Source organism: Melanaphis sacchari, unplaced genomic scaffold (genome assembly GCF_002803265.2).
Source record: "Melanaphis sacchari strain LSU unplaced genomic scaffold, SCAv2.0 Contig80_pilon_pilon, whole genome shotgun sequence".
NCBI classification, from domain to species: Eukaryota; Metazoa; Arthropoda; class Insecta; order Hemiptera; family Aphididae; genus Melanaphis; species Melanaphis sacchari.
The window spans coordinates 290,851-315,577 of NW_020271570.1; the positions used below are offsets into that span (position 1 = coordinate 290,851).

At 27.1% G+C, this 24,727-nt stretch overlaps 1 protein-coding gene across 2 annotated transcripts in view; it reads right to left on the reverse strand.

Annotated features, from left to right (window-relative positions):
* The window catches only part of LOC112602031 (photoreceptor-specific nuclear receptor-like), a 33,644-nt gene extending 9,118 nt beyond the window's left edge, over positions 1-24,526 (reverse strand). For both annotated transcript variants that reach the window (XM_025349949.1, XM_025349948.1), the window contains exons 1-5: positions 24,488-24,526; positions 22,201-22,334; positions 13,480-13,777; positions 7,252-7,355; positions 2,677-2,791 (exon numbers count right to left, since the gene is read on the reverse strand). In XM_025349949.1, coding sequence (XP_025205734.1) covers positions 2,677-2,791; positions 7,252-7,355; positions 13,480-13,777; positions 22,201-22,327 — 644 coding nt within the window. In that variant the 5' untranslated portion in view covers positions 22,328-22,334; positions 24,488-24,526. The remainder of the gene's footprint in view (positions 1-2,676; positions 2,792-7,251; positions 7,356-13,479; positions 13,778-22,200; positions 22,335-24,487) is intronic.
* Between the last annotated feature and the right edge of the window lie 201 nt (positions 24,527-24,727).

Consider the following 24,727-nt stretch of genomic DNA (forward strand, 5'->3'; position numbering starts at 1 on the left):
TTAACATTAGTCAAATGACATTGTCCCCCACGTATATTATTTTAGGGTCATTGGCCACAAGTGCCTTTGACGGTTAATCCCTAAGTTCTGGTTGAGAATGACGTTGAAAAAAGCATTGCAAAAATACCCATATGGCCGGCTATATGAAGGGAATCGACTAGGGACCGACATCATTTAATTTGTAATTCGGTGGTGGGATTAAATCGTTTTATTGAACAACTAATCCCATATAAATTGATATCTATTCTTATTTCTTAAACTCGTACAGCCGTATTGTTATTGGTTATACATCAGATGCGAGTTGGCCAAACTGTTTCACTTTCATCAAACTTCAATCTCTATACATGATAATAAAATATGTGTTATTGAAAATTAAAAGTAATTGTTTTGGAGTTTTGCTAGAATTTAACAAACATTTTTACGGTCTGTAGGTATTTCCATGCTAATTGCAAAATGTAATTAATTTTGTACTAACTAAATATAAATAGGTTCCTTATAAGCATTTCATATTTTATACACTTTAAAGTCGAATTTTTTTATGATATATAATCTCAACATTTATAAATACCTTAGGTCTTATTATATATTTACAAAAAAGAGAATCTAATAATATAGGTAATAAAATAAGGAATTATGTTGTGAATAATAATAAATTGGTTATTGAGAAAAAAATAATTTTTCAAATAAATGTATTTTATATTATTCAGAACATTATAATAAATTTATTATACATACAGTATTAGTCATGAAACGATACTCAAATACCCATATGGTATATATTGAAACAGTAGAACTAATTTTTTTCTATACATAATTTAACATAATATTAAAGTTATTTTACATTTAATGATTTTTTTATACACGTACAGTTATATACACTTAACTTTTAAGTAATATGTATTTTTATCTTTTATGTATGTAGATACATTATGTTTTATTTAATTTTTTTTTAATTCCATGCGACCTATTGATCTATTATTTTGTTTATAGAGATGTTAAATTAGAATAAATAGTTTATTACGTACTTTATAAATCATTTAAAAATGTAGGTAATACTAAATACTAAATACGAACTAAAACTATAATCTATCGAAAAATGTTAAAACTAGTAACAAGTTTAAGTTATAAAATTATAATATTGATAATTTAACCAAATAAGGTAATACATACAACTTAACAGTTAATATTGAGTATGATAAATCGACTGGACTGAGATACCTAGTTAAGGTACTTAAATAGATATTAAAAGACTAAAGAAATGTATAGCAATAAAATGGAAAATATTATTATATTCATGCGTCTTAATATTCTATTCCACATAATGTAATTCATACAATTTTAACCTTCACGGATGCGTATAAGCGTATTATCCTATTTATGTTATCGAAGTATCAAACTATATATTATACTGTGTCTATACATTTATTGAATAGGTGTATCATGTATGTTTTCGTGATAGTCGGTTAAACTTAAAACAAATAAAAACCAAAAATTACAGAGAGAAAAAAACAGTTGTAAATGACGCGCCTAGCGTCTGTCTCTTATTAGTAGGAAGGTATAGGTTACCTATACTTTTGTTTTTGGCAAACACCGTGTCCATCATCACCACAAGGGAGCGAAATGTTTTCGTGCTATTCGAATACGATTTGCATAACAAACAAGACTAAATAATTTACTTTTCTTGTGGCATTTGTCACTATTATGGCAACCTGGTCGTGTGTCATATTTTCGGAGCCAGACTACCTACTTTTATAATATTATCATTATTTGATGTCCTGTTTGTACTAATACGCATTATACTTTAAACAAATGTATATTGTGCGCAAAATGTGGCACTTGGGTAAACCTACTGGCTACTGTACAAACATTAAATTATATTTTAAAATGCATATTCATGTATAATTGTTTACAGGGGGAAAAAAAATTAAACGTGACAAAAGCAGAGGCAGATAATCCTGACTTTTGTACATAAAAGAGGAAAAAAACATAAGGGTATAAAATAGATCCAACCCTCCGAAATGAAGAATTAAAATGCGACTAAACACCTGAACCCTTTTTTTTTTATAGACGCGAAAACAAAACGGAAGAGATTTATAAGCCATTAATCAAAATTTGGGGTGGACTGCAAAACGCGATAGCCTATTTATTTATATATGTATATATGTAATACTTAATAGGGTGTGTTTATAATGTTTCAAACCCTATATACGTAATATATACGCGCTCACATTTGCCACGTCGATAAATGATTTTGAAAAATTATTTACATGGACTTTATATTATATGATATGATATGATATGGTATTGTATAATATTTCACTTTCAATAATATAAAAGTCCATGTAAATAATGCATATATTACTATATGGTATTGTATCACGTTAATTGTTGTAAAATTTATTTTATTGATTTATAATTTTTATTTTACTATTATCGCATGCTGCGAAGAAATATTGTAGATTAACTTCAATCGATCATTCATCGGCTATTGCCATCATAATATATAATAATGTAGTGTTGTATACGATATATTGGTATATGACGGGTAATAAAATAGCTGTATTGATTTTATTGTTGTACATTGAAAAATTAATAAATATATAATAGCACGATTAAGTATATGAACGAAAGTATGATAATTTATCATTGATAAACAATAATGTATTATTTGCTCACCCAAACACTCCAACCGCCACAGCCGCTTCTCGAATCACTCGTTCATGGTCCATATCAGCTAGATTTTCCGGACGTATGGTTGCCGTGTTTCTTGGCTGACGTTCATTCTGGACAGCTATATATATAATAATGATACCATATAGATTAGTCTTATTGATCACATGTATGTGCATAATAGTGTTTCACCTTTGTAGAAATAATTACAATAGAAGTGTTTTACATATACATTATACAATACACCTGCATAAGCATACGGACGTATTACGCTAGAATTCCATAAACTTGGTCCGAAAAATAACCTAATCGAGTCAAAAAAACCTTTCCTTCCCGTTATGCAAACTTAGTACTTAATAACGTCGAAAAATCTTAATAATGATTTAAACTAAAATTAAAATAAGTAGTTATATGTAGCTAATTAAATACACTAATAAAGTATTTTATTTTATTGCATTTTTTTATTCATTGTATTGTTGTTATTATTATTATTGTCATAACTATCGCTAACTACTGAATACCAATGTTCGATTGATTTACATTTGTATGAAAATATTCATCTGATCCTACGTTGGCACGTTGTACTTACTTAATTCATATTGTTTACAATAAGATATATAGATAAATAACTACAGAAAAATTCATTATCAACTAGCTGCTTTATCGGACTCAACTAAACACGTATTCATTACCAAACAAAATTTAATCAAAAATATAATTTTAAATCTACAATTGAACTACATAACTCTTTTTTATATCTAGGTAAATCATATATGCGTAACAGGGCGATTACAAAATATTGATTTTTTTGAAAAGTATTAGCTTCTTTTTAGAAATTTTCCATCAAGAAATACATAATATATGCAATTTAATTCTGACATAGTATTTTTGTAAGAATGTTCTATTTCAGATAATAAAATTAAGAATATAGGTAAGTTAAAAATTATTACTTAGAAATCAAACTTAGGTTTTAGGTTCATCAACAAATATACCTATGTAAAATGTTTAAATTTCAAATGAATCCTAAAAATCCCAAAAATGTTTTTCAAATGATATGATAATTTTGTTATCACCGAATTAGTTTGTCAGATATTTCTTGCCTAGTGCCTACGCCACTTTTATACCTCGCGAAACCGTTATTTGTATATAATGTGTATAGCCATATAGGTATAGATATTTTGAAACGGTTAGACAACTGTATTTTTTTGGATAAATTGAATTGTAAATAATATTATAATTTTATAATTATTGATATATATAACTTGATTAGTGCCATGTGGTTCAATCGCGACGGCCTTTAGTTGCAAAGTTAAGGAAAAGCAAGGTAGTCAACTTGACTAAGTTAAGTTAAGGTGTCCATAATTTAAGTAATTTTTACCCTGCTATTTATATGCATAATAGATTACAATAAATTATAAACAAATGTGTGATACATATTTTAATACTTATACATTTATTTTCGGTACCTCATTTACTTCGTGTATAGGTATAAGTGTATCATATACTTTTCTCCGTAAATTACAATAAAATAAATACATAAAGAATAATATTATTATTGATATAGTAAATATTTAAAAAATATAAATAATTTAATTATTACTGTATCATAATTGTAACATGTTTGTACATTACATGGTATTACAGCGCGTGTCGGAAGTAAACGAATTATAAGTTTGCTGCATCGATCGATAGCCAATATACATACACACCCGCGCACATATCACATCATAATAACTCTGTTTTAATATCACTGAGTACTTAACGTATAATATACAGATAATATGATGAACGTTTATGTATAATTTATTATATGCGAAAAACCATGCGTGAGAATAAGTGAGATCTATGTGTATGTATACACGGCATTAATACACCTATATATAACGCCGTAAACACGTGTATACATAATATATCATTATTAAAATATTATAATATGTATATCATATAGTATATAGATGATAATATATGGCGGATTGTCACGGCACGAAATCCCTTTGATTTTGTTGCCGTCGGTGCAGTTAAAATCTCGAGGCGGCGTTTGTTGAGCGTAAGCTTTTTAATGATAATAACGGTGCCGCGGGGTCCACGATAACCGCATGTCACGATCCGCGTGCGACAAAATAACAATAATAATAATACGATACGTTCGACGTGTTATACATATAATAAAATATCGTTTTCTACTTTTTGCTACTGTTTTTTTTTCTCCCGCAAGTCTTTGCCTCATTTGTGGCGAGCTCGACGTGTGTAACTCATTGGCTGGAGGCTAAAAGACGGGTGACGAGCACAAAATACAAACCCTACACGACTTTGCATGCACGTTTAGTATACATAATAATATATTGTCATTATACTCTTCGTTGGATGCCCGCGCGCGCGCTCATTAAAATAAAATCGTAAATAATTATAATAATATACATATTTATATTACAGTAATAAACGATTGTACATACATTATACATCGTCACCGCACGCTTACACTTTGTAATGACACGTCGTGGTTTTTTAGTTTTTACATATTGTATTATTATAACGTGGTCTTTTTATGTTTATTTAAATGAGCGTGAAAAACATTTTCCTCGGTTAACTTGGTCCACTATCATTCTCTCTCTTTCTCTCTTTTTCTTTTTGTATCTGCGTTTTGATGTTTTTTTTTTTTTTAACGAGGGTCGACCACCGTGTGAACACGTGGCCACCGACCGTCACAGCTTTATTATACATACGTCGTGTAGCACGAATCCTTTATATTTCGCACTACGGACATATTGTAACGACAGTGTTTTATTAATGTATTATATGATTATTATATGCATAATAAACATTTATCATACATAGGTAGGTATATATGAGGAAAAAACATGGATGTCGATCAGACTTTGAGCAAACCCGAAATCGCTTGTTATGACGTATTATTTAATTCAAAATTTTGGCTTCCTATAATTTCACCATACATTACTATACTAAATTAGTAATTACTAAACTACTATGGAATGAGCACGAAATATATGCAGGATATAAAATTACATACCTTGTGAGCAAGAGACACTTATTTTAGATGAAATGATATATGATCGAATTCCAAAAATAAAAATAACAAAAACGTAGAAGTACGATCGATATTTACCGCTTAATTATGTAACCAGAATCATGAAGTAAATACATACTTTTTAATTAAAATGTCTTTATAAAAATACTCGTTTGTTTTATGTTTTAACAAAAAAAAATATTTAAAAACTTAAAATTGTCTAATAAGATGTAGTAATAATGGCGGAGATTAATAATAATAATAATAATGGTAAGTGATTATCATAAATATTTTTAAGGAAATGGTATCAGCATTTATTATTTTGGAGATCACATTTCGATCATAGAATACCTTGTGATTAAAATTTGCGCATGTCTATATGGCTATATGTGTAGAGTATTATTGTGATAACCAATTTGTGAAATTGTATAATAATAAAATTTGAATTTATAAATAACAGTCCTTTAAATGCAAATTTTTAATTTCAATCGAAGCGATAAATGTTTTAGTTTTACAACAGATATATATCACATGTCTGTCAGTGTGTGTTTTTTTAAAATTATTTTTGTGTGTGGAGTGTAACCACCTTTTAGAACAGTGAAAATTCTTTGATTTAAAATTTTAAAAATTGATTTAATTTGCGAATTTGATCTAGTTGGTACTTTGGAAAAGTGAAAAGAAATAAATCCCTATTACAATCTGTAAATTAATAATTATACTATTAATTATATTGTATAGTTAAAATTACTTAAAATATTCAATTTTATTAACTTGAGTTAGTTAATAAAATATAAAGATTGTTCTTAAAATTTTTTTACTGGAATTTAAAAATAAATTAAGCCACTTACAAATTACGAGTGATTTAAGTGGAATGTTGACGACATTTGATATTAAAATTTAAAATAACAATTAATCCTTATGTTTATTCACATTTATGTAAATAAATAATTGTTGAGCTATTATAGTTATATACTAAAAGCTAAATAATAAAAATAAAAATAAAAACAATTAACCCTCAAACGATTTTCGGTGTTTTGTTATTATTCAATATAAATTGATCATAGAAACTTAAAACATTTCACTTTTACTTAAATGATTTAAAAAAATAAAAATAAGATTTATTTTTAGTTATTTGTACCACGATCTTATTTACACCATTCTACGGTAAATCGCAGTATTCACTTATAAGCTTATAACAGCTAATTAAATTATAATTTATAATATTGGTATCGACACGAAACTTGCTATTGTCAAAAATTAATTCAATTTATTGTATTTTTAATAAAATAAGTATTCGATCACTAATATCAATATTTAAATTTATAATAAAATATTCTTAAAAATATAGCATGTAGTTTCCACTTAGAAATGTTGTCTATACCAACAATAACTTATTATTGAATTTAAATTAATACATCCACTACAGTTACCTAGGCATCTAATTAATGATCAGGTTTATACTCTTCTTGGTTTTATTGTATACTTGTATTGTTAAAATATATATTATAACTATTATAAGTTATAATTTCACTAAAATACTTTCTCGGATTGCTCACCGTCTTTATTCATGCCCATGTTGAGGCATTTCTTCAGTCTGCACGCCTGACATTGGTTACGATGCGCTTTGTCCACTACGCAACTGCCGGTTCCCGCTTGGCATCTATAATTTACAAAACAACGAAATGTAACATATAAGTTCATCTGTTCATATAAGACATTTAGACATATTATATGGTTTAAAGGAGTATGTGTACATATGTTTTACTAAATATTAAGTATTTACATATTATAATAAATAATAAACAGTTATAGGTAGTTTTAAATATTCATATACTCTGATAAGATTATAAGAAACATTGTACAGTTTTTTTTTTTTTAATCGTGCAGTCTTGCAGTGTACCTGCTAATATACCGCTTTTGTATTTACGAATATATTTTTATCAAGACGTTTTTCATTCGGTCGACAATGGCGAAGAAACTCCCATTACACGACCCTTATTTCTAGTACGCAAGCGCAAAAATTATTTTTGATAGGTATCTTAAAACACACCTGCTGCTCTAATTCCGAAAGCTAAAAATGACGACTGTAACTTTCACATTAAATTATTTTAAAAATAGGTGGCATACCTAAATGTATTTTATTGAATTGTAAAAATCCTTCACGAAAATTGTAACATTAAATGAGTAGGTGATGTATGGTATTTTTGGGGAGTGGGGGGAGTATTTTATTATAGAACAAAGAGCCTCGCAGTGATTTTTCCTTGAACCCCCAATTACTACAAATACAATATCGTACATCTTATAGTATTAAATAATAGCCAGAAATTAACCATTAAAAATAAAAATATTAAAGGCTATTTGTTTTTTTTATTCAAAATAATTGTCTACTATATGTATTATTCTATGTTAATAAAGTTTAACAAATCTATAAAACCAGGAGAAATTACTAGATAAATTATAAACTATAAAGATAATATAAAATGTATAATAAAAATTAAATACTACCTATACAAAATATAAAATAAAAATGAATATAGAAAAATAGACTCTAAAGTCTAAGTTCCAATTTAACCATAATGCTAAAAAGTATTGTTATAGCACATATAATTTTAATATATTTAACACAATATTATGTAAGACATTTAGACATACATATTTTAAAATACTTTAACATTTTTTTTTAGTATGTACAAATATCCTGCACGATAGTATATAATATAAAAATGTTTTTTTCTTTTAGATGAAAGTATAAAACCTAACAGGGAGTTTCGAATAAATGTTAAAATAAATGACTTGAAGTTAAAAAAAAAGTCAGCTTTAGAAAGACGAATAAATTTGACCCTTCGTTTGTAACGATATACGCATGTATATACCGTCTATCAGAGTTAGTGTGGGTGATGGTGAAGTGGAATTCACGGGTCCCAGGGGTGCGATCGGGTCCGAGATTTAATTCCGTCGATCGAATTGAGTGTGTGTGTGGATAAGTATGCACCACACTCAGTCAGCACAGGACGAGCAACAGCATGGGGTGTGGGAAGGGTACTCTTTAAACAAATCAATTTATCGTTAATGCGTCTTTCTGCAGCTTCTACTATTGTGGGTATGGGATTTGCACTAATAACATATATGGAGTGGCGATGTGTTTCCACGAAGGGTGGAAATTATTACTACTATATACAATATATACATGTACATATAATGTATCCGGTGTGTGGAAGGTAATCGTTCGGCCGTCACAAGTGTAAACCTGTTAGCGGGTCACGGTCAAAGAGCGGCAGAAACCCTCAACAGAATAAGTTTACCATTTTAATTCCCTCACAGACCCTTTCATAATTTGATTTTCGTTTGCCACAGAAAATCCATTGGTAACCATCACTATAGTGTCTATAATGAAATACTACTCCAGCGTGCATTTGATGTGTGTATAATTTTCAATATATAACATACGCATTTATGTAGACGTTCATAGTATTAAACATTTTGCATTATAGAAATAATAAATTATATAACATTATGCGTTGATAACTTGTTACAATTCGATAGATATTATTGATAAAGCTAGAAAACAAAATAATCAAATTAGGTAATAAAAGTATTAACTTTAACTGATAGGATTAATATTTAACTGTAGATATAAACTATCGATATAAACTATCGATATCACCATGTTTCATCTGTAAAGTGAAAGAAAATAAACAACGAAATAACATAAAAGTGAATAAGTAACTTAAGAACGAAAACCATTTAGTCATATAATCATTTTTAATAAATTTTAATTTAATGTTATTTGATAAATTAATTGAAATAATAAAATATTTATTATTGTTAATTTCATTATAGTAAGGTAGTATGGTAACTTCAAACAAAATGAATAGGTAGTTATTGGTTTTGTATTTTATCTATTTCTAAATAATTAGTTCAATAAATTACATAGGTAACTGTTTAGTTTATTTCCATTTCACATTTTACAAAAATAAAACTATAACTTTAAGGTATGTCACAGCCTAGATTAAATAGTACCTATTTAGTGCAGTAAATTATAAACTATACACACTCATTTTGTAGTAGCCTAATGAAAGTCGTTTAATAAAATTTGGTTGACATATCGATCGGAGACAACCTGGGATGTGTGTGGTGTATGAATATTAAAAAGGAACCAAAAAACAAAAACAGAAGTTTATAGTGTATTAAATAAATATTACTGTCTGTACTACGTTATATTGACCATTTTTCTTTTGTTGACGGTTGGACAACAATTGCCTTCAACAATCGTTTTTTCGTCGCAACGCGAATTATCGCAAATATTACAAATATATGTATATATAATTTAGATAATATAATAATAATAATAATAATAATAATAATAATAGTATTAATAACAGTCGATAATGGTCGCAATATAGGGAAACCTTCATTATACGCTATTATCGTATATACATAAATATAATAAGAAATAATATAATATAAATATTATAAATTATAACATCATCTGTCATTTTAATATTGCCATAATTTTAAATTTTTACTATGCCTATTCATTTAACATAATAACGCGCGAACGCATAATTATATAGGTATATACATATTAATAAGCTCATGAAATAAATAGAAATATTATTAAAATCAAATAATAAATAATATAATGCATTGATGTATTGCACGCAAGTGCAATATATATGTATATTGTATACACATGCCCCGTCATAATGTGAGTTTTCTTTCACGGACAAGATGAGGAGTGGTTGTGTAACCGCACCTGATACTGCACCTAGCTATGTTCAGTGAAGTAGCGTGGCCGTCTTATGACCGTGTTATCCTCGAAAACCAATCAAAAAGTATATTGCGAAAAGGAAAGACGATCGATTTCGAGAAAATGCGTGTATAGTTTGTAATGGTAGTAACGGCGGGAAATAGTGAGTGAGCGAACGACTGAGAGAACGCAATGATGGTGACAGAGAAAAAAAGAGCGACAACGGAGGTGGAATAAGGCTTTTGGCCAGCCCGCGGCGGCGACGGCGTGCCCGTAGTAGTATTACTACGTTAGAGATATATAATTGAATCTTTTTGCCGCGCTCGGCTTTCTAAACTATATACACCCCACCCCCGTAAACTCAACGTCCCGATACAGTAATCCCGAGGAGCTGTTATAAAACGTCAAACCCTCTTTCGCTACTGAATCACATTTATTTATAACCGTTCAAGAGTATTAGAGACATGAAATTGAAAAGGAGAAAAGAAAAAAAAGGAGAAAAAGATTTCTGCAGCAGCCTATAGGTTTCAAACGAACGGTTGGAAAATGCCTATATATATATATATATATTATACACACATAACATATTACGTATCAGTTAAAGTATGTATAATATGTTATATGCATATATGTATATATATATATACATGCAGAATGTAAGAGAAAAGCAAGGAACATGGCAACACGCGTCGTTTAATACCCACATATACATAAATATATAAAACATAATACCTTAATATATATTCTATTTGGTATTGTGTACAAATAAAAAAATACATTATTTCGGATGTGTATGTATGTATACACATTTGATTATGGAATATCACTACTGCAGCGGCGATGTTCGTACAGTCTGTGGTGGTACTAGTATGTTTAGGCTATCTGATAACGCGAACAAACATTGGATTTTTATGGGCTTCAAAATCACCAAAGGGGAATTGTTTACTACAGGTCGCTTGGGAAGAAAAAATGGAATAATATCGGCAGCCGCAGCACTATACGATTTCAAAAGGATTTCGTATAAACTATTATTTATACATACATAGATATCTATACTGTAGCGTCTGCAGCACATATTTATATTCATAAATATATATAATATATTTATGTATATATATTTATAGGTAGATTGTTTCATGTTTGTATAATTAATAATAATAATTACAATTATTCATATTATACATTTAAACATTTATACGTAAATATTAAACATTTTGAAATATATGTATTATCTAAATAATTTCCATTTTCTCTCAAAGTCATAATAATTATTTCTAGTAATTATACCAGTGTATTAAATTATAACTATAATAGTTGTTTTCAGTAATAAAATTTATTATTGTCTATAGAATTTTGGAGTTGAGAAAAAAATAACTAAAAAAAAAAAAAAAAAATGAAATGAAAAATTGTTAATTTTGATATGAAAGTGAAATAAAATAAAATAATTTACCATATAAACCTCACGAAATACTAGAACCTCAAACTAAAATAACAAAAAAATACTAAAATTTTCGAAAAAACTAATTTATATTAACTAATAAACTATTTAAAAATATAAATCGTAAATTAAATACATTTAAAAAAAAGTATTTACATTATACGATCTTGATATATTATATTACAACGCTGATAACTCTTGATGTTTAAGCGAAATAATAATAAAAAAAAATTTGTGTATGAATATGAATGTTTTAATCTTATATTATCTTTAAATCTTTTACTAAAAAAATCACACGATTTAATAAACCTCATAGTTCTAACAAAAATAATAATTTTTAACACTTTTTGATGTGTATTATTCACACAAAACTGTACACACTTTGAATTAATTTGCTTTGTCAAATTACGATTAAACACATGTATAGTGACGTATTGTACTGTACTGTTCCCGAACCCCTCGTGACATGATGTTTTGAATATGAAAGAGGGTGAAGTTTAAGTTATATCTACCAGTTTTTTTTTCTATTCATCGAGTTTATATTAAAGACCAAAATAATCACAGTAAATTTTAAAAATATTATTCCCCGGTTCAAGTAAAGAATTGTCTGACTTATTGTATTTTTATTTGAAACTAATACAATTGTTGTCATTTTTGTGAACTCAACATTTTATTTTTAAAATATTATAATACAACAAACCAGTTACATAATGGACTACCTATATAGCTTATAATTATTGAAGGGAGCGCATAAAACGTATTTATCAAGTTAATATAATTTAATAACAATGGTCCAAACAAAATACTATTTTATATAAATAGGAAGTCTTGTATTAAATGTGTGCAATACATTTTATGTTAAATCCCTAAAACAAATTCATTATTCGCTTAAATTTAAATAATCCCACACCCTTAAATACGCCACTGCAGCTGATATATTCTCAAATATGTGCGTCGTATTATACAATATTATTACTGCAATATTTCAAAATAATGGTGACACGTCAAATACCCCGGTAAAAATATCCCCAACAAAATATTCAAAAACCAAAGTACCACGCGTAAATATTTATTTAAAACTAACCCCTGTAATAAAATTTGTGATTATAAGTTCAACAATCGCACGTCCTCTGTATAAAGTAATATGTTTCTAATTGTTATTTTGATAATGAGAAAGTACGACTGTACGAGTTATTGCGAGCTAATCGTTTTCACTTTACGTGTATTTTACTTTATAACATAGATTTTTAAATTGTACATTAATTTTATAAAATTATAAAATGATTTAAGTTATACATAGCTACAATATAATCCACGTATTACAACATATTATAAAAACGGGAATTATTTACATAGAATGTTTTATTACTCGGCAAATAATTAAAATAGTTTAAAAGTATTATTTACTGTAATAATATGCTAAATAATATTTTTTGCATTATTATTAATCATTATAATTTGTCGTAAATTTATTTTCAAGGGATATTTCAATTTTGGGAAATTTTACTATGGATAATTTGGTTTTAGAATAATTTGACGTAAAACCCAAAATAAGGATATCATATTATATCTCACACAAGCCTATGTACCACTGACCTGTAGATAAGTTTACGGCGGACGCTCCTCTTGAAGAATCCGCTGCAACCGTTGCACGCCAATATGCCGTAATGCTTTCCGCTCGACGTGTCGCCGCACACGACGCAAGTCAGTCCCAGTGTCTTGGTCTTGGCTACGACTTGACCACTCGTCACCGCCGCCGAGTAATGTCCCGAGGTCGGTGCGACCGAAGTCGGCGGCGTTCTCGATGAGGATACCGGCACCTGTTGGGCGGCACAAGCAGCCGACATGCAAAGCGACAGCGGCCTGTCTCTCATGGAATAACTCGAGTCCGCGTCTGTATAGCAAACATAGTGCGTGGTCGAGCATTAGTATATAGTTCATGACGAAGATTTGTGCGGGTCAGGGGCGGAAAGAGGATGCCAACAAACAGAAGCATGCGTTATTGTGCCGCAGGGGTTGCAGTTGTTTAGGTTGTCTTGACAAAATACAAAAATAGGTATAGGTATTAAATGATATCCATTCATAATGGCTATTTTATTTTCTACAACTAATGAGTAGTAGTAAACAACGATAATAAAATAATACTAGTCTGTATATTCATTATTTACGTGCCTAAAGAAAAATGTACCCTAATAGCACTACTACGGGTTTTGTTGAACCGATTGGAGAACATTTTAAGAAAATCGGCCGAAAACTGTAGACGTGGACTTGCATCAGACTCGTTCATTTTAGGCTATTAATTTTATATTGCACAGTAGATATAATTATTTACTATAAGTTATAATATTTGATCATGTACGGATGGTAACTACTAACTTGTCCGTGACAAGTTAAATAATAATTCTAGTGAATTTTCATTACCTATCTTAAATTCTATTACATTTAAGCTACACATACTTTTAACACATTCATTAGGGCGATTCAAAATAAACATGAAAAACAGGTCTAAAATTATTAACTACTTATTAATGATTTTTTATTTTATGTAACCAATGGAAACCCTATTCAAATAAGAAAATATTAGTTTTACGTGAGCCGACAAATCCTCTTGGCTGTGGATCACTTTCACACACAGTATACATATACACATAAAAATTGCTATGTAGATTAATTATTTATAAACTAATTTTAAGAAACATTATTCATTTTGCATATCACAACAAAATATGATTAGATTATGAAGAAAATTGCACGTGTTAACGACAACCGAAACGTGACCAATTACACAAATTTAAAATGAAAATATAATTCAGTCTAAAATTGTAAATTACATATACATATACACAGACACATTTTATTATTCATAATAAAATTGAGAATTAAAAGTTAATAAGTTCAACCTAATTAGTATATAAGACAAATATCATGTTTATACTATAAAGAGGTACACATGGCGCGTTGTCACCGTGAACGTCGACGGCAAAAGACAAAATGGAATATTATTAGTAAAAAATAAAATAAAGTAAAACCTGACTTAGCGGACACTTGTATAATGGATAATAATCTCGGTTGAAACTCAAATTTAAGTATGTAAGTACTACGCAACAATACTCGCATATTGTAATGTTAAATCACGAATGACGACCAATTACATTCTATATATATTATCGCGGAAGTTAATCTTGCATAATATTAATACCTAATAGTATTCATGCAGTGGCGTTATTGTTATTTCAATTTTTTTTTTTTTTAATATCCATACTTTATGCTGAACATAAACTGACTGGAATCTATCCATTTTTAGGCCAACCGATTTAAAAATTGGATCTAATTAGTATATTATTGAATTTTTAAAACCCAAATTTATACCTTGCGCGTTTCAGAGACCACTATTTTTTGCATTTTATATCTTTGTTTTATGATCTATCCAATTTTTATTCTTTGACGGTGTTTTTTTTTTTTTTTTTTTAATTTGAATTTAGAATTAAAATATATTCTTAATAGAAAAACAATAAAATGTTGTTATGGAATTTTTCAACTACTGTTTGAAGTATGATATTTGTCTCCGTCTCACAATTATTAGTATACATGATTAAAAGCGGCGAATCGTGATAGTTGGTGAGTGTAGATCATAACCGATTTCACATAATTTAAAAACGTACAAATCGTATATTAATTGCATTCTTAAGCGATTTACAAGTATTATAGCATGAAATTAAACTATTGGCTTTCTACTAGTGTATGCGTCATTTAATTTTTTTTGTAGGCTTCAAACCCTGTTTAGAATATATCCTTTTTTCAGGCCAACTGATTTTAAAAGTGGGATTAATTAACATATTATTGGATTTTAAAAACATAAATATGTATCTACCTTGTTCAATTCAAATGACGCCACTGTATAATTTACTATACGTTCCTATATATACGTGACTATTTTCAGTATATTTAATGAGTTTATATCAATATTCAATATTATCACGGTTTTTTTTTATAAAAGTACAATATTTTCATTTAAAAGATATATGTACCTATACAAGTTTGATTAAAATAATACTAGAGCCTGTCTAAAATGGACACCTGTCAATAACGAACTCTTTTGATGGTTCTGTGACTGTCCGTAATTCATACCTCCTACAGGTTTCACTGCAATTGTAAATGAAGTGTAAATTATAATAAACAAAGAATTGAGTATGAAATAAACATCTGGTCGAGGTATACTTTTGACATATTATATGATATTATTATATCGCGTCTGCGTTGTGTACAAAACTGTGTTATATAATTATTATTACTATCAAGTCCGCGGGATAGGCGCCCTCGCGGTCCGCGGACATATCTGGATGGGGAGGCAGTGGTGGAAATCATTAAATCTGGCTTATTTGAGCATGAGGTACGGCAGCAATAGTTGGTGAGTGTATATATATATATAATACATTATATTCTGCCGCCGCTGTGGACGGACGGAAGCAGCGCGTCGATTGATTATCCCCATGGGGGGCGTGTGCGCTTGGAAAACCGGCCGGGGCTTAACGCCGGCTTCGTAAGGGGAGGGCGAGTTGGTCGTGGGCACATCTGGCGTGGCGTTCCGGACACCGAATGAATCGTCGCTTACGCCGCCGCTCGCGCATGTACAGCGTATTATATTATACGCAACTTTAAAAGTCATTTTTTAGTTACTATCTTACAGCACTACCGACGACGATGACGTCTACTATCCCGTACGCCAAAAACCGCATTTATACAACAATTTATAATAATATATAGTATTTATACTGATTACATTTGTTTATAATATTATGATTTATTATTATTTAATTGATAAGAAGAGAAACTATAAAAGCTCCTTTTCAGTTTCCTGGTTCTAATTATTTAATACGATACTCATCTCTAAATGGATTCTATAATATTTGAAAAATATTAAATCAATGATTATGAAATATGAAGAGTAAGAAAAACGAGAGTGTAGCATAATTTATTGAGATAATGTTTTTACTGATATTGTAAAGTTATAAATGCTACAATGTGATAGGTTATAGGTATGTACCTATATTATTGCTCTTAAACCATTAAAAATGTATTGATAAAATTAATCAGATGAAAGTCGTAATATTTTAAACAATCGTTTTTAAATTAAACTATATATACTCAAACTATTATAATGATTATACAATACATATTATAGGTAAAATATTATATTTAATAAGAAACCTATTAAACTAAAGTTATTTTGTTTATTTCGTTTTGGTTCGATGTTTAATATTTTTTTAAATTTACAAAATGTTCGTGACATATAAATTAAAAATGGAGTAAGATTTGAAAATTGACCAGTGGATCTAAATAAACTGACAAGAACTGCAAGTAAACAAGGAATTTAAGCCCCAAGGGATTCTGAAAATATATTTCAGATCAAACTAAGTATAGGGTTTGTTTGCAGTTAATATAATAGTCATATAAAAACAGCAAAAAAGAGAGAATTAGAAACAAAATATAATAAATATTGTATATCATGAATTATGAACATTATTGGATGAAAACTTTTGAATTTATAATTATTACTCTACTTATTTATATAGTATATACTATGTATAATAATATTTATTTTAACATAACTACATAATCTAATGTTGTTAAAATAATAAGATTATATTTTAAGAAGATTATTAATAATTATTATGATTTGTTGTTGACGTATAGAGCAGCGGTTCTCAATCTTTTTGAGGCTGCGAACTCTTATAATATCACCAAGATTTTAAGCAACCCTTTTATTATGATAATATTAAAAAGTAGTGATAAATTAATTGGTTCTTACGGAACACGTAATAGTAATAACAATATACACCGCACTTTTTGCGAACTTATTTACATTAACTATAAATTCGGTATAATTCCAATTTTTAAAAAAAAAGAAAAAGAAAAAAAGACTGAACAATAGTTGTATTTATTAAATGAAAGGTATTAAACACAATAATAATGCAAATAAAACAAATAAGTTAATCACCACAGATTTTTTAAATTTCAAAAATATTTCTATTTTGGTTTTAAGGTCAAATAAACAAATTAAGACTTTTACCTATAATAATCATCTGACATGCAAGTGTAATATCAAACTTGTGTAACCTAAACCAATTTCATCACATATCAATTTTAAAATACATGTATTTATTGTTCTGGTTTGAGTATCTTTATAAGTATATTTATAAATTATAAGTATTCCCCATCCAAAATTTCATATTATAAATCTTACATTTTTATCGGCAATCCTAAACTTTTATCAATTGTAATTCTCAGTAATGATTATAATAATATTTCTAAAAAGACTTTACTAGTTGTTTTATATATTGGCGACACCCAGTTTGAGAATCGCTGGTATAAAGGACATTATTTGTTTAATACTGTTAGTACACAACATTACAATAGTATCATGTATTTATAATATGCATTTTATAATTAATTATATTATAAGATTACTAACGGCAAGTATAGCGTGCACTCGTATATTGAATATTTTAATATAGTAATATATTATATTGTTCTAGTGGAAATCATGATATTATAATAGTTATCATTAGTAGATCAATAGTAGATCATTGATATTTCAATCTTTCGGAAATAATTTATGCTTAAATGTCATTTAATAAGTGATTTAATTTGTAACTTAAAATTTATTGAAAAATAATTAAACACGGAGTATATTTATTAAATATTTGTAATAGGATACCAAACTATACAAAATATTTGTATGATATAGTTGTTCTGTAATTATATAATTTAAAGATTTCAAAAAAATATAATTTGAATATTCAGTAGAAAACTCTTCATTCATAATACAAGGTAATTATAATAATCATAAGCAGAAATTGTAAATAGAATAAAAAAAAATCTACTGGAACAAAATGAAGATTGACTATTAAACATAATCGCAGAAAATACATTTCGGATTCTAAAACATTGTTTTTTTAGAGAAGGATTTCTATGTGTCACTACTTAGTTTTATTGAAAATTGGTAACCGGGGATTTCAGCATATACAAGAGTGAAGATAATATAAAATAATGTACCTTAAGCAAGTATTTACTATATGCATACTGTATATGCTGCAATTAATTTTTTGTAGAAAACAACGTATAGTAGTTGTACTAAAATTATCAGACAAACATAATGACTAAAAAATAATTTCATTTAAATTAAGATATTTAATTATAATTCTTTTCACAAGGCTAAAAAAAAAAAATAAAAAAAAATATGCATAACAATACTTATTTAAACAAGTTTTTATTTTTATTTTAGTACCTAAACATTTTAAATTTTAATAACATATTAACAACTAGCAACCATACCAATAAGTCAATCGATATTTCTTACAGTAGTTTTAATATATTTTAAGGTATATTTTTCATAGTAAGTAAATGACTTTATAACCTGTATCTATTTACCAATTTACACTTATCTTTTTAATATATTTACTATATTTTACTTAGCTTTCAGACTATACAGGTGTTTAGTAACTTGTAATTTAATTAATTTGAGAAAAGAAAAGTCAGTAAAAAATTATGTAAGAATTTAAAACGAGATAAAAAATAAGTTGTATATAGTACCTACCTATAGTGTAAAGTTTTATCAATCACAAGATGTAAAACATAATATTTTAAAAATTTTACTATATTTAATATAATAAAATAATTATTATTTTGCATGTTCATTAAGATATAACAGCATTAGTATTTTATGCGAATTATTACAAAATTATGATTAGTAGGTACTATACTTTTAAGTAGTCCCTATTCGTTAAAATGCTTGGCACTATATAGTGGCAGTTGACTTTATCAAATATGTCAAGTATTGAATAAAAATTATAAAAAGGCTGTATAATGAAATTATCGGATACTATATACAGTATATCCCAAAAGTCCCGTATCACCCTTAATATCTCCATGGAAAATCAATATATTTAAACGCGGTTTTTTTATAGTACTAAGTAAGAAATTCTGATTAAATGGCATAAAATTCAAAACAATTATGCATTTAAGAATTTTAAATTTTTAAGATATCCATTTTTTTGAACGTATTTTTTTAAGCAGGTCAAAAAAAAAATAAATATATTTTAATTGAATAAAATAAATTGTTTCACATTTCAATAATAAAATATCTATCCCAGCATGGCAATACTTTTACATACCTAATTTAAGTTTTGATTTGAATAGAAATAAAAATAGCCGTGTCTTATCTTAATTAAAAAAATTTAAAATTCTTAAATGCATAAAAAATAATTTTGAAAATTTTTGAATTTTTTTTTAAAAAAATTGAATTTTATGCCATTTAATCAGAATTTCCATACTTTTTTATTCTAAAAAAATATATTAATTTTTCATGGATATATTAAGAGTAATACGAGACTTTTGAAACATAATGTATAGTGTATACTGTATAGCTATAGGTACATACATATTACATATGCATAAATTGCATATTATATAATTAACAAATTGAATAATGTGAGTTTTTTCTTTATAAAAAGGGGTGAATGACGACGCGGGTACGGCAGTGTCAACGAATTAATCTGACGTACCATACTAAATTAATGAGAGAAACTACATTTAAATAGATAACAGTTAATATAATATAGTACCTTCGCAACGGTTGAACGATATTATATAATGTAAAAGAAACAATCTGGAAAAATAAATAACTCAATGATATATTTGAGTGTAAAAAACAAAATAAAAAGGCGAACACCAAAGTGGTTGGAATTGTTAGCTGCGTCTGATTGCATAAATATACGCGGAAATTGGGTAAGTATACGCGTGACGGTGGTGAGGGGAGGGATTATTTATTTTTATATTTTTTTTGTCGCCCTCCGCACACGATTCTGTTAGAAATGCTAATGAAATCGGACAAATTGCAAAACTATATTCCGAGGGAAATGTTTTTTTTTCTGTCTCCGGCGTGCACGAAGGACTTGACTTTGGCGAATGAAGGATTGTTGGCGAGGGGAAGTGGGGCGACAGCACGCACCAGGATGCGTATTCCCATTTAGCAACAGATTTATTCCTCTTCTTCACCCCGTTTCTGCAATGCGCGCGGCCGCCGCCACCGCCGCCGGGAGTTTCTAAGCTCCAAGGGAATACACCGCGGGCCCCAACACTCATTTATTCCAATCTTCCGTCGCTATTTAAAGTTTCTTCTGCCGTCTGTATCAGTCTTGTTTAACAATGAGTAATGCAGATTGAGCTCATCGCGTTCAAAAACACTATAGTATACCATTGGTATCGTATATATACCTACTTACTTTTCTTTTATTATATTGTTTTACTACATTATATTATTAGACATAATTTTTTTCACTAATATAAATAACTACCTTACTATATACACGTACATCATAATAAAAATCGTGTAAAATAATTCCACATAATATAAAAAACTAGATAATAGTTGCAAAAAATGGTAAATAAACCATATTTTTTTATATTTAAAAATAAAATAATTAGTGTACATAATAAATACATTTTTATACCAATATAAAATCATTTTTTTTTGGCAGTCTACTTCAGTAACTATCTAAGTTTTGTCAGAATGGGTAAAATTTCAGTATTCACCTACTCAAACTAAATTAATTTTTTTAGTTATTAGAACTCGAACTAAAATCTAAATCTCATTTTATTCTTTTGAACTTAACAAAAAAAAAAAAAAAACTAAAATACAACACATTTTTATTTTCAATTAAAATTAAGTTTCAATTTTCAGTATAATAATAACTAATGTACTAAAACTGACTTTAATTATTGGAAATAAATAATAATTGTAAGTTGTAACTTTATTTTTAACTACTTTAATTTGATTTAACGCAAATTATTTGAGTCTAAACGATGTTCAAATACGCGCTTTTGATTTGAAATTTTTTTTCAAAATCCGAACAGCTTACATTTATAAAAATTTCGAAGTGATCGAGTGTTTAAATAATTTTATAATCCGCCCTTATTTGTTTTTATTTATCAAATAAATATTTTATTTTATTGTGTATAAATTTAACGAAGAAAAAATAATGTTCAACTATGGCATAAGAATTAATTGTAATTTTTATTTCATATAGTTAAAATTTATTTTTCTATAGTAAATAATATTATTATTATTGTTATTATTATACTGTATAGTTATGTAAATGATGTGTTATAATTTATTAAATTTAAATTGCAGTTCAAATAGTACATCAGCTTTAAAAATATAGCTTTTTAAATACTGATTTAAAAAATCTAATAATTTGTTTTGAAAATATTTCATTTTGTTTATTATTAATCTAAAATAATGAATAGTGCCTTTACCTCGATTTTCACTTTCGGAATTTAAATGAATACTACCCATTCTTGGATCAGATAATGAAAAAATTGGTTGTGCAGATTGTTGTATTGAAATGAATGAACGATCTGCATCAGTTGTAGTTAGATTCATTTTAATTCTAAAATAGAAAATAAAAAGTAAAAATTAATATTAGATAAATAATAATTATTAGTAATATGATAATATTATCATTACATTATAGTTAATACATTGTTATTACTTATTATTACCTACCTACCTATCATCAATGATAACTTCATTTTAATAATGATTTAACAATCTTTTTATTTTGGTGTATCAGTATATAGAGGTGCTGTATTAATAAATCGTTTATAGTTAGACAAAGAAAGTTAGATATCTCGTTTGTTTAAAAATTATTGTATGGGTCAATCGACTCTGCCAATTTTTTATTTCAACTACCTTTATATGCTCCATAAGGGATGTATTCAAGGCATTTATATATTTTCAAAATAAAATTCCATGCAACTAATATTGAGTTCCTACGCAAGCGATATTGCACTATGCGCTGTATTAATAAATTGTCTAATGTTGATTTATTTTTAAATTCTTTACGTTTTTTGTAAAGAAAATTGTATTTTTAATTAAATTATTTATTTATTTTTTGTATTCTTAGCCCTTGAAGCGTTGAAATCTTAAATAAATAAATAAATATTAAAATTATCTTTATATACTTCTAGAGTAAAATATATAAATGTTATATCTATATAAAATACTAGTGATTATAGAAACACCTTTTTATTTAAAAATACGCTATAGTCTGAAAAATTAGGGTTGCTTTTTATGGCTATAGGTTGGTGACGTACAAAAAATGTAATAGGTAAGCGTATTTTTTTTTATTATCATCAAATCCTTTAAAAGCAAAATAAAAATAAAAATACTAAACGAATTAAATTGAATAAAAATACACATATATTATTACATGTCATGACTCATTTATGAACAAAAACTAACCTTTTGATCAATTTTTTTTAGTTTTTATAACAAAATAAAATGTATAATACGTATTGTGTAGACTGTTTGCAGTTCAACAAATTCTCAGTAACATAGATAATTTTAATATTATTTTCTCAACTTTCGAATATTTATAAATTCGGTTGAAAACACACTAAAATATTTTATACTCCAATATTTTAGCAGTGTAGCCAGTATAAAACTACTGAACTACAATAAGTATTAATGAATGTATAAGTAAAATAACGTATAGGTCAAATTTAACTATGTCTATAAGAGCAATAAAAAAATTACACATTTACACATTTACGGTGTATGAGCTAGATGGAGTTTAATTTTTTCATGTAGGTAGTTTCTCTATTTATTGCATATGCTTTTGAGATGGTTTTAATAATACCTAAAAAGACCATATACATTTGGTTTATTTTTTTATTATTTTAAAAATAATAATCCCAAAAAATATTGGTATTTTCATAAAAATATAATGGAATGTTAGCAAATATTGAATATTTTAGTGATAACATTGGTTTTTAAAAATTTAGATACCTATCTTATACAATAGGTTGATTAATAATTTATATACATTCTAATTATTAATTTTTTTTTTTTAGTAAATAGCGAATTTGAAATATTTTTTCAATTATTGAGTACATCATGATAAAATTATTAATTACACGTTATTTGAATAGTTATCAAATTAAATTGCAAATACTTATGTTAAAATTTGTTTATTAAAATTATTAATAGTATATCTACATTGCAAATTATTTTCTAATTAATTATAACTAACTGCATATAACATATGGACTACGTTGGACGGATGTTCATAAGTATGATCATTACAAGATCTTTATTTATTATGTGTATATGAGATATAGCTTAAATGCCTGTAATAAGTGAACTATTTTATTATTTTTATATTAGCTAATATATTTTTAATAATATTATTAATTTTGTAATTCATAATATTATGATTAAATTAATTAATACTAAACTACTTAAAATATAATGTATGAATACTGATAATATAAAATACATTTTTCATACAATTGTGTTATATTTCGAAGCAATACAGTTGAAACAATTTTTTTTTAAATTATTAGCAAATATTTTAAATATTGTGTATAAGTACCTAGGTACTACATAAAATTGATTTTTTCCAATAGAAAGAACTTTTTTTTTTAAATTTATATGTATTTTAATGAGACATTATATGTAAATAAATTTTGAATCGTGTATACTAGCTAAACCATTATCATATAAATAATAATAAATACGGATTTAGAAAATATAACTTACCTTATAATAATATACACAAATATCGTAACCGGAACGGTATAATTTAATATTGAAATGTGAAGACGATAATTTACTATAGTCTATAAATAGTAATATGAGCAACAAACGGGTTCGTCTATCACAGTTATAATATAAAATATGGAAAAACTGGCACCTTTAATAAATACGTAAAGGTTCCCAACTGTATGTATTATACACTGCTGGAGTAGCGTGCGAGTTGTGCAGTAGACTAGTGTATGA